The sequence below is a fragment of the Lagenorhynchus albirostris genome, chromosome X (genome assembly GCF_949774975.1).
Source record: "Lagenorhynchus albirostris chromosome X, mLagAlb1.1, whole genome shotgun sequence".
NCBI classification, from domain to species: Eukaryota; Metazoa; Chordata; class Mammalia; order Artiodactyla; family Delphinidae; genus Lagenorhynchus; species Lagenorhynchus albirostris.
The window spans coordinates 1622615-1637121 of record NC_083116.1 but is presented as its reverse complement, the minus strand read 5'-3'; the positions used below and the strand labels follow the sequence as shown (position 1 = coordinate 1637121).

At 50.2% G+C, this 14507-nt stretch overlaps 1 protein-coding gene across 1 annotated transcript; it reads left to right on the top strand.

The window, feature by feature from the left end:
- The first annotated feature begins 12115 nt into the window (after positions 1-12115).
- Positions 12116-14493, top strand: AVPR2 (arginine vasopressin receptor 2). The gene is made up of 4 exons (XM_060138129.1): positions 12116-12213; positions 12680-12731; positions 13074-13967; positions 14159-14493. The coding sequence occupies exons 2-4, from the start codon at positions 12707-12709 to the stop codon at positions 14362-14364; spliced, it is 1125 nt and encodes a 374-aa protein (XP_059994112.1). The 5' UTR covers positions 12116-12213; positions 12680-12706; the 3' UTR covers positions 14365-14493.
- Positions 14494-14507: the final 14 nt, after the last annotated feature.

Below are 14507 nucleotides of genomic sequence, written 5' to 3'. Positions count from 1 at the left end.
ATGTGGAAAAGCGAGGAAATATGACCCATCATCAAAAGAAAAGTATCAATAAAACCAGACTCATAGATGGCCCAGATGTCAGAATTATCAGAGACTTTAAAATGATAACATATTTATCATAATTCCAGCATCCCCTAGGCACTTCATTGTCAAACTGCTGAAAAACAATTTTTCTTAAAACAATCTTGAAAGCAGTCAGAGAAAAAAAGACATGCTACATCCAGGGGAACAATAAGAGTGACAGCAGACTCCCAATCTAAAACCAACAGAGGCTAGAAGATAATGAAACAACACCTTCAAATGCTGAAAGGAAAAGAAAAAGTTTCAATCTGGAATTCTATATCCAGTGAAAATATCCAACAAAAATTAAGACAAAATAAAGTTGCATCCCCAGATGAGAATGAATAATTCATCTCCAGCAGACTTGCAATGAGAGAAATGCTAAAATAAATTATTTAGACGGAAGATCAATTATAGCAGACTGAAGAAAGGAATGAAAAACACCAGAAAGAGTAAATATATGACTATTTACTCTTTAAAGTAAAAATAATAACAATGGCATGTGGAGTTATCTTTTTGTATATTGTGTGTAAAAATACTTATATGACAACCAGAACACAAAGTTGGGACTGTAGCAATCGGAATACCGTTGTAACATTCTTACATTGTTTATAAAGTAGTGGCATTTGTTTCTGAAGGTAGAATGTGCTAAGCCAAAGAAACAAACGGTAATCTCTAGAGCAACAATTTTTAAAATAACACAAAAAGATTTGTAACCAAAAAGTCAATTTTCTTCTTCAAAAAGATTTGTAACCAAAAAGTCAATTTTCTTCTTCAAAAAGAAGAAAAGAAAAGAAAAGAAAAAGTCAATAAAGAAGATGAAATACTGAAAAGATCCAATTTGTCCCCCGCCAAAAACAAGGGCAGAAAAGGAGAGAAAGAAGGAAAATGGATGGAACAAATAGAAATTAAACATTGAGATGATATATTTAGACCCAAAATTATCAATAATTTTAGTAAGTATCAATGGACTAAAACTCCATTCCTGTTACTGTTGCTGCATAACAAATTGCTCCAAAATTTAGTGTTTTTAAATAGTTACAATCATTTTCTTATTGCTCATGGTTTCTGTGAGTCAAGTATACAGGAAAGGCATTCTTCAAAAAGCTAAACATAGAATGACCATATGATCCAGTGATTCCACAGTTTTTATAAAAAAAGGATTTGGGAAGGACTCAACTGGGCAGCTCTGGCTGAAGGTCTTTTATGTGGTTGTCATTAGACGGTGGCTGGAGCTGGGGCAGCTTAGAGCTGGTTGGGCATCTCTCCATCTTCATGTCCTCTCAGAGCCTTTTCATGTGGTCTCTCCCGTAAGGGCTAGTTTGGGCCTCTTCATACCATGGCAGTCTCAGGGCAGTTGGACTGGTCAGGTGGTAGCTATAGGCTGGAAGAGTGAGTATCCTTGCTAACGAGGCAGGAGCTGCATTGCCTTTCCTGATCTAGCCTCAGAAATCAAGTGGCATCACTTTTACCATATCATGTTGATTACAAGCAAGTCACAAGCCTGCCCAGATTATAGAGGGAGGGTTAAATCCCACCTCTTGATGGGAAAATGGCAAGGCTCCAGAAGAGCATGTGGGATGGGAGATATTGTTGGGGCTACCTTTGAAAAACACAATCTGCCACACACACCAGTTAAAAGGCAGAGACCGTCAGGCTAGATGAAATAGCTGTGTGTTATTTACAAGCATAAAGACACAGAAAGGCTGAAAGTAAAAGGACAGAAAAAGATACACCATGCAAACACTGAACATAAAAAAGCTGGTATAGCTGCATTAATGCTAGATAGAGTAGAATTCAAGACAAAGAATACTACCTGAAGTAAAGAGGAATATTTCATCCTGGAAAAAGGACAAATAATCAAGAAGATATAATCATTTTAAATATGTAAGCACCCAATAACGAAGCTCCCAAATCACGAAAGACAAACTGACAGTGCCAAAGGGTCGTAGAAATGGACAAAGCTACAAACATAGTTGGAGACTTTCCCATTCCTTTCTCAGTAACTGACAAAATAGACAGGAAAAACAATCATTAAGACCTGGAAGATTTGAACAACACTATCAACCAAAGTGACCTAACTCATATTTCTAGACTGCTACAACCAACAAGAGAATACACATTCTTCTCAAGTGCAGATGTAACATTCACCAACATAGACAACATGCTGGACAATAGAACAAGCCTCAATAAATTACAAAGGACAGAAATCAGACAAAGCAGGATTTCTGATCACAATGTAGTTGAATTAGAAATCGATAACGAAACGACATCTAGGAAATCTGACTATTTGGAAATGAAAAAATAGATGCTTCTAAGTAACACATGGATCAAAAGAGAAATCACAAGTTGAATTAGAAAATGTTTTTAATTGAATAAAACTAAAGACATAAAATATCATAAATTGGGGATTCAACTAAACAAGTGACTAGAAGAAAATGTATAACATTAACTACTTATATTAGAAAAGGAGAAAGGTCCCAAATCAGTTTTGTTTTTTGCAGTTTGTTATTTCTCTTAGATTTTTTTTTTCTGTACAGGAATTAAAAGAATTTCGTAATAGTTGAATTTAGGGGCTTCCCTGGTGGTGGAGTGGAATCCGCCTGCCAATGCAGGGGACACAGGTTTGAACCCTGGTCCGCGAAGATGCCACATGCTGCGGAGCAGCTAAGCCCGTGCGCCACAGCTACTGAGCCTGCACTCTAGAGCCAGTGAGCGACAACTACTGAGCCTGCACACAACTACTGAAGCCCACGCGCCTAGAGCCCGTGCTCCTCAACAAGAGAAACCACCGCAATGAGAAGCCCGCTCACCGCAACAAAGAGTAGCCCCCGCTCGCTGCAACTAGAGAAAGCCCACACGCAGCAACGACAACCCAACACAGCCAAAAATAAATAAATAAAATAAAATTTAACAACAACAAAAAATAGATGAATTTAATGAATTTAAGTGAAATAATACAGGCACAGAAAGACAAATACCGCGTGATCTCACTGATAGGTAGAATCCAAAAATGTGGAACACGTAGTAACAGAGAATAGAATGGTGATTACTAAAGGCTGCGGGCCAGGGGAAATGGAAAGATGTTGGTCAAAGGGTACAAATTTCCAGTTATAAGATCAATAAGTTCTGGAGGCCCAATATATAGCATGATGACTAGAGTTAATAATAATGTATATTTGAACTCAGCTAAGAGAGTAGATCTCAAGGTTCTCACCACCACCACAACCAAAAAAAAAAAAAGGTAACTAGATGGGGTGATGAATATGTATATCAAAATATCACATCATATACCCTAAATATATACAGTTTCAATTTCTGATCATAGGTCAATAAAGCTGGGGAAGAAACCTGGAATTTATTTGTTTTTTCTTTTATAGTTTCTTGTTTTATCTATCTGCGTGTTTGTTTTACTATACTGAAGATGGCTTGTCCCCAGCAAAATAGAGAAATTCTCCTGTGCTTTCTTCTAGTACCTTTGTTCTTTCACTCCTCACATTCCAACATTTTCTCCCTCTGGAATTTCTTTTGCTATAAAGTGTGAGGTAGTGGTGATCCAATTTTATTTTTTTTCCAGATGTCTTTCCAGTTTCCCCAATACCTTTTATCGAATAATCCATCTGTTCCCAACTGATTTATAATATCATCTTTATAATAAATTTATATATATAAATCATATATAACATTTCACATATATATGTTTCTAGGTTTTTAATTTTGTTTCATTGATCTATCTGTGTACTGTTAAAAAACAAAATTCAAGCAAGTGAATTTGAGGATATAATTGGCTTTATTAGGCGATTCATGAATTGGGCAGCATCCCATCTGGCGACTAGATTAATGAAATTGATAAACCTCTAGCCTGTCTGATCAGAAAAAATGGAGAGAAGATACAAATTACCAATGTCAAAACTGAAAGAGTGGGGGGGCTTCCCTGGTGGCGCAGTGGTTGAGAGTCCACCTGCCGATGCAGGGGACACGGGTTCGTGCCCCGGTCCGGGAGGATCCCACATGCCGCGGAGCGACTGGGCCCGTGAGCCATGGCCGCTGAGCCTGCGTGTCCGGAGCCTGTGCTCTGCAACGGGAGAGGCCGCAGCAGTCAGAGGCCCGCGTACCGCAAAAAAAAAAAAAAAAAAAAAAAATGAAAGAGGGGCAATCAATACAGATCTTACAAACATTAAAAGGATATTAAGGGGGCTTCCCTAGTGGAGCAGTGGTTAAGAATCCACTGGCTAATGCAAGGGACACGGGTTCCAGCCCTGGTCCGGGAAGATCCCACATGCCACGGAGCACCTAAGCCCGTGTGCCACAACTACCGAGTCTGTGCTCTAGAGCCCGTGAGCCACAACTACTGAGCCCACGTGCCACACTACTGAAGCCTGCACACCTAGAGCCCATGCTCCCCAACAACAGAAGCCACCGCAATGAGAAGCCCAAGCACTGCAACGAAGAGTAACCCCCACTTGCCACAACTAGAGAAAGCCTGTGCACAGCAACGAAGACCCAATGCAGCCAAAAATAAATTAATTAATTAATTTAAAAAAATAAAAGAGTATCAAGGGAATATTGTGAAACACATATGGCAATACAGGTGAAATGGACGAATTCTGTGAAAGATACACACTATCAAAGTTCATTCAGGAAGAAATAAATAACCCGAATAAACCCTATAGTTATTAAAGGAGTTGAGTTTGTAGCTAAAAACATTCTCACAAGGAATACTCCAGGCTTACATAGCTTCACTGGTGAATTCTACCAAACGTTATGGAAGAAATAACACCAATTCTACACAAACTCTTCCAGAAAATAGAAGAGGAGGGAACACTTCCCAACTCATTTTATAAGGTAAGAATTATCCCTATATCAAAACCGAAGACATTACATGAAGAGGAAACTACAGACCAGTATCGCTCATGAATACACATGAAGTAAAAGTACTAACCAAAATTTCAGCAAATCAGGGAATGCGCTGGTGGTCCACTGGTTAGGACTCTGCTTTTACTGCTGAGGGCCGGGTTCAATCCCCGGTCAGGGAACTAAGATCCCACAAGCTGTGTGGCATGGCCAAATTAAAAAAAAAAAAAAAGCAAAGCAAATCTAGCAATATATAAAAAGATAGCACATCATGACCAAATAAGGTTCCAGTTTGCTTTGACAGTTGAAAATCAGTCAATGTAATTAACCATATTAACAGAGCGACAACAAAAAAAGAGCATCACGTGATCATCTCAATAGATGCAGAAAAACATTTGATAAAATTGAACACCCACTCATGCTAAAAGCTCTCAGTAAACTGGGAATAGAGGAAGACCGCCTCAGCTTCAAAAAGGGCGTCTATGAAAAGCCCACAGTTACTATCATATTCAATGGTGACAGACTGACTGCCTTTCCCTTCTGATCAGGAACACGGCAAGGCTGTCTGCTCTCATCACTTACACTCATCATTGCACTGGAGGTCCTAGCAAGCGCGGTAAGGCAAGAAAAAGGAATAAAAGGCATATAGATTAGAAAGAAAAAAGTAAATGTCTTGATTCAGAAATGACATGATTGTCTGTGTAAGAAAAAATTCTAAGAAATCTGCAAAAACCAGTAGAACTAATAAGTGTTTAGCAAGGTTGCAGGATAAACAGTCAATATGCAAAAATCAATAGTATTTCTATATACTAGCAACAATCAGAAACTGACATTTAAAAGTACCATTTACAGGACTTCCCCGGTGGTCCAGTGGTAAAGAATCCGCCTCCCAATGCAGGGGACACGGGTTCGATCCCTGGTCGCGGAATTAAGATCCCACATGCCTTGGGGCAACTAAGCCCACACACCACAATTACTGAGCCTGCACGCCTCAACTAGAGAGCCCGCGTGCCGCAAAGTACAGAGCCCATGCACCCTGGAGCCCGTGCACCACAACTAGAGAGAAGCCCACGCACCACAACAAAAGATCCTGCATGAAACCTGACGCAGCCAAAAATAAAAACAAACAAATAAATAAAATATTTTAAAAGTACCATTTACAATAGCATCAAAAATATCAATACTTAGGGATAGCTTAGTAACATATGTGCAAAACCTGTATACCAAAAACGACAAAATATTGCTGAGAGAAATGAAAGAAACTTAAATAAACGGAAAGAAACACCACAGTCATGTGTCGAAAGACTCATTATCGTTACGATGCCAATTCTCCCCAGATTTATCTACAGATTCAATGTAATAGCAATTAAAATCCTGGCAGGCTTTTTTTTTTTTTTTTGTAGAAACAGACAAGCTGATTTTAAAATTTATGTGGAAATGCAAATTACCTAGACTAGCCGAAATGATTTTGAGAAAGGACAAAGTTGACGGATTTATGCTATCTGATTTCAAGACTTACTATAGGGAATTTCCTGGCGGTCCAGTGGCTAGGACTCCACGCTTTCACTGCAGGGGACCTGTGTTTGATCCGTGGTCGGGGAACTAAGATCCCACAAGCCGCGAGGTGTAGCCAAAAAAAAAAAAAAAAAACTTACTATAACTCTAGAGTAAGCAAGACAGTGTAGCCTTGGTATAAGGTATAAGGACAGGCATAGAGATCAAGGAACAAAATTGAGAGTCCAGAAACAGACCCACACACATATGATCAATTTTCAGGAAAGGTGCAAGTAATTCAAGGTGAAAAGGACAGTCTTCTCAAGCAATGGTCCTGGAACACCTGGTATCCACACACAAAAGAAGGAACCCAGGCTTTTACCTCATACTATGCACAAGATTTAACTCGAAATGAATCACAGACCTAAATGTAAGAGCTAGAAATATAAACCTTCTAGAAGAAATCAAAGGAGAATATGTTTGTGACAGTGCATTAGGCAAAGACTTTTTAGATAGGACGCAAAAAAACACAAACCATGAGAGAAAAAAATGGACAAAATTAGACTTTCCAAACTTAAAACATTTGCTACAGGGTGGGAGAAAATATTTGCAAAACCATTCTGTTTGAGGATGTGTATCTAAAATATAATCAAAATGAAAAAAAGAAAAAAACTCTTACAACTCAATAATTGAGAAAACTTTAAAAAATTGCCCGAGATTGGACTAGGTACTTCACCAAAGAATACAGACAACTGGCAAATAAGTATATCATCAGTCAAAAGAAAGGTTAAAATGAAAGGGGCTTAAAAAAAAATGACAGACTGACCACAGCGAGTGCCGGCGAAGATGCAGAGCACGTGGAACTGTGCTGCTGGGAAGGCAAACTGATCTGAGGCGTGTGGAAAACAACCTGCCGGTTTCTTACCACCTGAAACATATTTATCATAGGCTGCCCACTGGAGACGTTAAAGCACACAAGAGTTTGCACTCAGAGTCGCCTCATTCATGAGAGCCCCAAACAGGAAACAACCCACGTGTCCATCGGCCGGTAATGGAATAAACTGTCTGTGGGCCATCCAGACAACGGAATGCTGCTTAGCAAGAAAAAGGAACAAAGTCCTGATACAAACAGCCAAAGAGATGAACTCAAAGTCATCCTGCCGAGTGAGACAAGCCAGATACGAAATACTGCACACGCTACGATGCTATAAAATTCGAGGGAAGGCAAATCTATAGTGATAGGAAAATCATGGCTGTCAGGCTCCAGGTGGGGGAAGGAGATTGCAAAGGGCCACGAGGGAACTTTCCGCAGTGATGCAAACATTCTATATCATGATTATGGTGGCGCTTACACAACTGTGTGTGTCAAATCTCATGAAGCAAGTTGTGAATTTTACTGTACGCTAATCATCCCTCAATAAAACAGATTTTACAAAGTCATTCCTGGGGAATTCCCTGGTGGCCCTTGTTAGGACTCGGCGCTTTCACTGCCACGGGCGCGGGTTCCATCACTGGTTGGGGAACTAAGATCCCGCAAACTGAGGCGTGGCCTCAATAAATAAACAAAAACGAAAGTCAGGGGACTTCCCTGGTGGCGCAGTGGTTAAGAATCCGCCTGCCAATGCAGGGGACACAGGTTCGCGCCCTGGTCGGGGAAGATCCCACAGGCCGTGGAGCAATGAAGTCCGTGCACCACAACTACTGAGCCTGCGCTCTAGAGCCCGCGAGCCACAACTACTGAAGCCTGCGCGCCTGGAGCCCGTGCTCCACAACATGAGAAGCCACCGCAGTGAGAAGCCCGAGCACTGCAACGAACAGTAGCCCCTGCTCGCCACAACTAGAGAAAGCCCGTGCGCAGCAATGAAGACCCAACACAGCCAAAAATTAATTAATTAAAAAAAAAGTCATTCAGGACAAGGAGAGACGTCACAGTCTGCAGAGCCCTAATCCATCGAGTACCACTCTTGTGCCTCCCCCAGCGTGTCCCATTTTTAAAATTACTGTTCACTTTAATTCAGACCTCAGGTGAGTCGCCACGCTGTCTTTCTGTCGTCTTTGGTCCACTTGACTCCCAGTACACACTCGCACGCAGGCACACACGCGTGGTTTGATTCAATATATCTTTGCCCCGTTGGAGCTCTTTCACCTCCTAGGCCTCGCCTCCTCGCCCTGCTCTCCCCTGTCATTCCATTTCACTCGCTGTGAGCTCACTCAGTCCTCCCTCTGCCACCGTCTGCAAAGCCCACCCCACAGGTGGGATGCCCAGTTAGGGCACCTCTCTCCATCCTTGTGTGCAAAGAAAGTTGCCTGCCGCATCGGTAAGCCCCACGCTGTGCACGCTGAGGGGATTCAGGATGGAGAAAACAGGATGCTGGCCCCAGACGGCTGAGGCACAGATCAAAGGAATGATCTCAATGAGCATCAGACCCTTGCCTCTTCCCATACCTGGAAGAGTGCTGGATTCAGTCACTTGAAATGCCCAGTTTTCTTTAACTGACAGTAATCTTTTGATGTTCTCACTACCCTGGCTCCCCCCTTACCTCCTCAGAGCTGTCCCTCAGAGCTCTCTGAGAGGCTGTCCCCCGGACTGGAATCCTCAGGAAGTCCACCGAATAATACATAATCCTCAAGTTTTCGGGTGTGCATTTTTTTCTTTTTCTTTTTTTATATTTATTTAATTTATTTATTTGGCTGCATTGGGTCTTAGTTGTGGCAGGCGGGATCTTTGTTGCGGCACGCAGGCTCCAGAGCACGCGAGCTCAGCAGTTGTGGCTCGTGGGCTCAGTAGTTGTGGCTCGCGGGCTCCAGAGCGCAGGCTCAGTAGTTGTGGCGCATGGGCTTAGTTGCTCCACGGCATGTGGGATCTTCCCGAACCAGGGCTCGAACCCGTGTCCCCTGCGTTGGAAGGCGGATTCTTAACCACTGGACCACCGGGGAAGTCCCTCAGGTGTGCATTTTTTTCCAGTTGACACCAGGCATGGCCTTCCAGCGGCTTTGCTCGCGTCCTTCCTTCCCGTAGGGCACCTGTCTCCCCTCCCAACCTCGGGAACCTCTGCTCTCCTGGTTTTCTCCTGGCTTTTTCGTCACTCTTTCTTCGTGTCCCTGGCTGGCTCCTCTTTCTCTTTCATCCCTGAAATAGCCTTCAAGTGTCCCCTCCAAGGCCTGTGCCTTCCCCCTCCACCCCCCAGACACACACCCCTGGGGGGTACGGCCGCTTCGCCTGTTGAGCAAATGGTCCTGGTTCCTGAGAGCCAGTGGTAGAGCAAGACAGACAGATCCAGGTCCCACAGTTCTGACCCACTGCCCTGGCGCCGGGCACCTGGGATGGTCAGTGCCCCCACCCCCTCTGCTCAGACACTGGGCTGGGGGAGCTCGGGGCCCACTCCTCGGCCACACACAGAACCTTTCTGCAAAGGCAGTCCTACAGGGAGACGGTACTGGGCAGGGCAGAGGGGGCTGCGCCGGGGGAGGGGGGGAGGGTGTCTGTTCACTTCTGCCCGGGGCCTGAGGCCACCTGAGGCCAACTGGCTGCTCCATGGCCAAGTCCTCCTTGGTGGCTGGGGCTGGGGTGGCCTGGGGTGTCTCCATCTGACCAGCTCTTTGCCGCCCGCAGCGGGACTCGGCCCAGCCTCTCAGCTGAGTCGGGCTGTCAGCCAGGTAGCCAGACTCTCCGGGCACACCGGCTGGCCTCAGGGGCTCTTCGTTCCTCCCAGAGGTCCCAGCACTTGTTTCCCTTTACATCCAGGCCTTGGTGCGCACACAAAGCCCTCTCCCGTTCCTTCTTGGAGCCGAGAGAAAGTCGCAGCGAAGGGCCTTCCCCCAGACTTTTCCCTGGACTCGACAGTGGGAAATAAGGAGCACAGGGCGCAGAGGTGTCCCCAAGCCCTGCGCCAGCTCTCTGCCGGGATACAGCCTGCATGACCTCGTTTGGGGCTGGGCAGAGAACCCCATAAGGAGGTGATGGCCCGTTTACCCCAGAAGGCTGGCACTGCTTCCAGAGCTGCCCGAGACGCAGTGAGCAAAAAAAGGCACTTCCACACCTGCCGGCTTAAGTCTCTGCCCATCCTATCGCCATGGCTCAACTTTCAATTGTTGGATTCCCATTTTACAGAGGGGGAAGCTGAGTCACAGAGAGCTGGCCACAGCCTGTCCAAGGTCCCACAGTGGAGGAGTGGCCAAGTGGGGACATGCGCTCCTCTGCAGGCGCCTCAGTTCCCCAGGGCAGACGAGGAAGGTGTCATCTCACCGGCGAGTCTGGGAGGGTCTTGGGGACCGGGCAGCGGGAGGCACATGGGGAAGGGGGCACAAGGAAACAAGTGCCCGGGAACGCCATTTTCTACCCTTTTCGTTGATCTGGATGGCAGCGGAAAAGTCCTTTCTATGCTCCTGGGTTAGTCATGGTTGTGTGGTTACAGGGAGAGTGAGGATGTTCTGGTTCCTAGCAGGTGTGGCTGATGTGTTCAGATGTGGGGTGTTGGTATTCTACAACCGACTTCCAAATGGTTTAGCAAAAACCATTACAAATACGCACACATACCGTGGGGGTGTGGTGTGGAGCGTGTGTGTGTGTGTGCGTGCGTGCGTGCGTGTGTGTGTGTGTACTGCGCGCCGTGTGAGTACTGGGCGTGAAGCGCATGTGGTGCAGTGTGTGTGCGTGTGCGCTGTGTGGGTGTGGGGTGTAGGGGGGCTGGGTGGGCCCCCACCCTGATGACCCCTACTGGCGCCGCCAGACTCTGGCCGCGAAGAGGACGCCTGGCCTTGGCTGTACTTGAGCCCCTGGTCTGTGAGAGGCTGCTTTGGTCCCTAGCCTCGCAGGTCAACAGAGAGGAGGGACAAACAGGAAGAAAGGGCCAATCTCAGCCTGGAGCCGGGCTCTGGGCCGCATGCAGGCCACTGCCTTGGGCTGGGCTGGGCCGGCCTGGGCTGAGGGAGGCCAGGGCCGGTGGCAGGAGCTGGGGTGGGGGTGGGGAGAGCCTGGGATGGGGAAAAGGATGGGCTGGAGAGGAGAGGAGGGAGGGAGGGCACAGGAGCGCGCGGCGTATGTGGGGGGAGGGGAGAGAGGAGCTGGAATATGCGTCAGTGCAGAAGCTCTGAGCCCCCTTCTCCTAGGACAGGTGTGGGAGGAGGAAAAGCGTGGAGGTGTCCCGGGCTCCCACAGTCTGGGGAGGAAGCTGGATCTCTCGGGGACACCTTCAGCCCCAGCTTGACCCCGCCCCCCCTCTTCCCGTCCCTCATCTCCTGCGGCCTAATTGAGGAGCGGGTGGGGCCTTCGCAGGCTGGGGAGAAGCCCTCCTTCTGCCTAGTGGGGACCTCGGGAGAGCCTTGCCCAGGCCCAGAGAGGGGCAGAAGGAGCCTGGCTTGGGAAAGGGGGGGGTCAAGCTTCGCCACGAGAAAGCTGTGTGACGCTGAGCCGGGCCCACCCATCTCCGGTCGCAGTTTCCCCACTTATAGACACGCTGAACTAAGTCATCGCCCAGAGCTCCGCAGCCCCACGAGTTAATAAAGGGGGCCCTGCGGAAGTGGGGGCAGGCGCGGCTGGTGGCAGATAGCCGGCTGCAGCTAAGCCAAGCTCTGGAGGGCTCGGCTCCCCCTTGGCGGGGAGAACGGAGCCCTGGGATGGCTGTCGCCAGGAAGGGAAGCAGAGGCGGGAGGCTCATGGGGGAGGGGGAGGAAGTCCCCTCCTGAGCAGGTCACTCCCAGAGGCCTGGTTGGGGCGGGGCAGGCGATGGAGCGCCGATCTGAGCTCCTGGGCCACCTTTGCGCCCGCTGCCGCCCAGCTGCCCAGGAGCCCGGGAGCCCGGCCAGGTAAGGGGCTACACGGGGGCATACCAGCCCTCCCACCGTGTCCCCAGCCCTCCGATGGCCACCTCTCTTGGCCTCTGTCAGGGCGGGGGGGGGGTCTATCTGTCTGCCTCGCTTCTTGTGGGCCGCCTAGGTAGGTCATAGGCTTGGTTCGTCCATCTGTCTGACTGTCCCTCTCTCCAGCTTCCCCTGCCTAGTCCTGGGAGGAGTGTAGCAGGGCTCCGAGGTCGATGTCTCTCAGGGGCCAGACCTCACCAACCCTGGTTAGGCTAAGGATGTACCCCCAGTGCCCGATCACTGGAACACACACACTCACGCATGCGCGCGTGCACACACACACATGCACGCGCACGCACACACCCCCACCCCACCACCCCGGCAGCTCTCTAAGGACCCCTATCCGGAGACTCTGGGCAGCCAGGCTGGCCCCTCTGGTGGGAGGCTAAGCTCGCCACCCCGTCTCCTCCAGGCGCTCAGGACTCCTGCCCGCCCCACCATGGTCATGGCGTCCACCACGTCGGGTAAGGTCCCAGCCACTGTCCCTACCCATCCCCCCACCCTTTCCTCCACTGGGATGAGCCAGGTGGGCCGGGCGGGGTTGGATGAAGCCAAGAAGCCCCTTTCAGAGACCTCCTTCACCCACTTCTCCGGGCTGCTGGTGCGGGGAGGGGAGCGCATGGCCCTATGTATTCGCTTGGGCTGGGGCTGCCCTTCCCTCCCCACCACATGCGGATCCAGGAAGTGGGAGGCTGGAGGGAAGCAGAAGGCCACCAGCTCTGCCTGACCAGCGGGAAGCTCCCTGGGCTCGGTTCCCCTGCAGAGCACACTCCCTAACTCGGGCCTCTCCCCCCACCGCTGCCCAGCTGTGCCCCGGCCCCTCTCCCAACCTACGCCGCCCGGCAACGGCAGCGAGGAGGAGCCGCTGGACGCCCGGGACCCGCTGCTAGCCCAGGCGGAGCTGGCCCTGCTCTCCACAGTCTTCGTGGCTGTGGCCCTGAGCAACGGCTTGGTGCTGGGTGCCCTAGTGCGGCGGGGCCGGCGGGGCCGGCGGGGCCACTGGGCGCCCATGCACGTCTTCATCGGCCACTTGTGCCTGGCCGACCTGGCCGTGGCTCTGTTCCAAGTGCTGCCCCAGCTGGCCTGGGACGCCACCGACCGCTTCCGTGGGCCCGATGCCCTGTGCCGGGCTGTCAAGTACCTGCAGATGGTGGGCATGTACGCCTCCTCCTACATGATCCTGGCCATGACGCTGGACCGCCACCGCGCCATCTGCCGCCCCATGCTGGCGCACCGCCATGGAGGCGGAGCTCGCTGGAACCGGCCGGTGCTGCTGGCCTGGGCCTCCTCGCTTCTCCTCAGCCTGCCCCAGGTCTTCATCTTCGCCCAGCGTGACGTGGGAGACGGCAGCGGTGTCCTCGACTGCTGGGCCCGCTTTGCTGAGCCCTGGGGCCTCCGCGCCTACGTCACCTGGATCGCCCTGATGGTGTTCGTGGCACCTGCCCTGGGCATTGCCGCCTGCCAGGTGCTCATCTTTCGGGAGATTCACGCCAGCCTGGCGCCGGGGCCTGCAGAGAGGGCCGGGGGGCGCCGCGGAGGGCGCCGGACGGGCAGTCCCAGCGAGGGAGCCCGGGTGTCGGCGGCCATGGCCAAGACCGTGAGGATGACGCTGGTGATCGTGATAGTGTACGTGCTGTGCTGGGCGCCCTTCTTCCTCGTGCAGCTGTGGGCAGCGTGGGACCCGGAGGCACCTCGGGAAGGTGTGTGGCCGTGGCTCGAGCCGTGGGGGCCGCTCAGGCTTGGCTGCACGCACACCTTGGCCCCTCCCCTCCCCAGCCGTGGGCTCCCGAGCGGACGCGGGCTGATGTGCACTGCTAGCCGCTGGGTGGCACGTGGGTCGCGGCCTTCCCTGGGCACCCTCATCCCCAGCCCAGACCCCTGCACCACACAGGGCCCCCCTTCGTGCTGCTCATGTTGCTGGCCAGCCTCAACAGCTGTACCAACCCCTGGATCTACGCTTCCTTCAGCCGCAGCGTCTCCTCCGAGCTGCGAAGCCTGCTCTGCTGCGCCTGGACGCGCGCCCCGCCCGGCCTGGGGCCCCACGAGGAGTCCTGTGCCACGGCCAGCTCCTTCCTGGCCAGGGACACCTCCTCCTGAGAAACGAGGGGTGCCTTCCTTCCAGAGGCTCCACGAAGCTCAGCCGCCTGCCCGGGGACAGGCTCCGCGATCGCGCGGGGGCCCCGGCAGTCAGCTCCTTGGCGCCGCGTGTAGGGAGGGGCTGCGGCGGTGGGCTGCAGGGT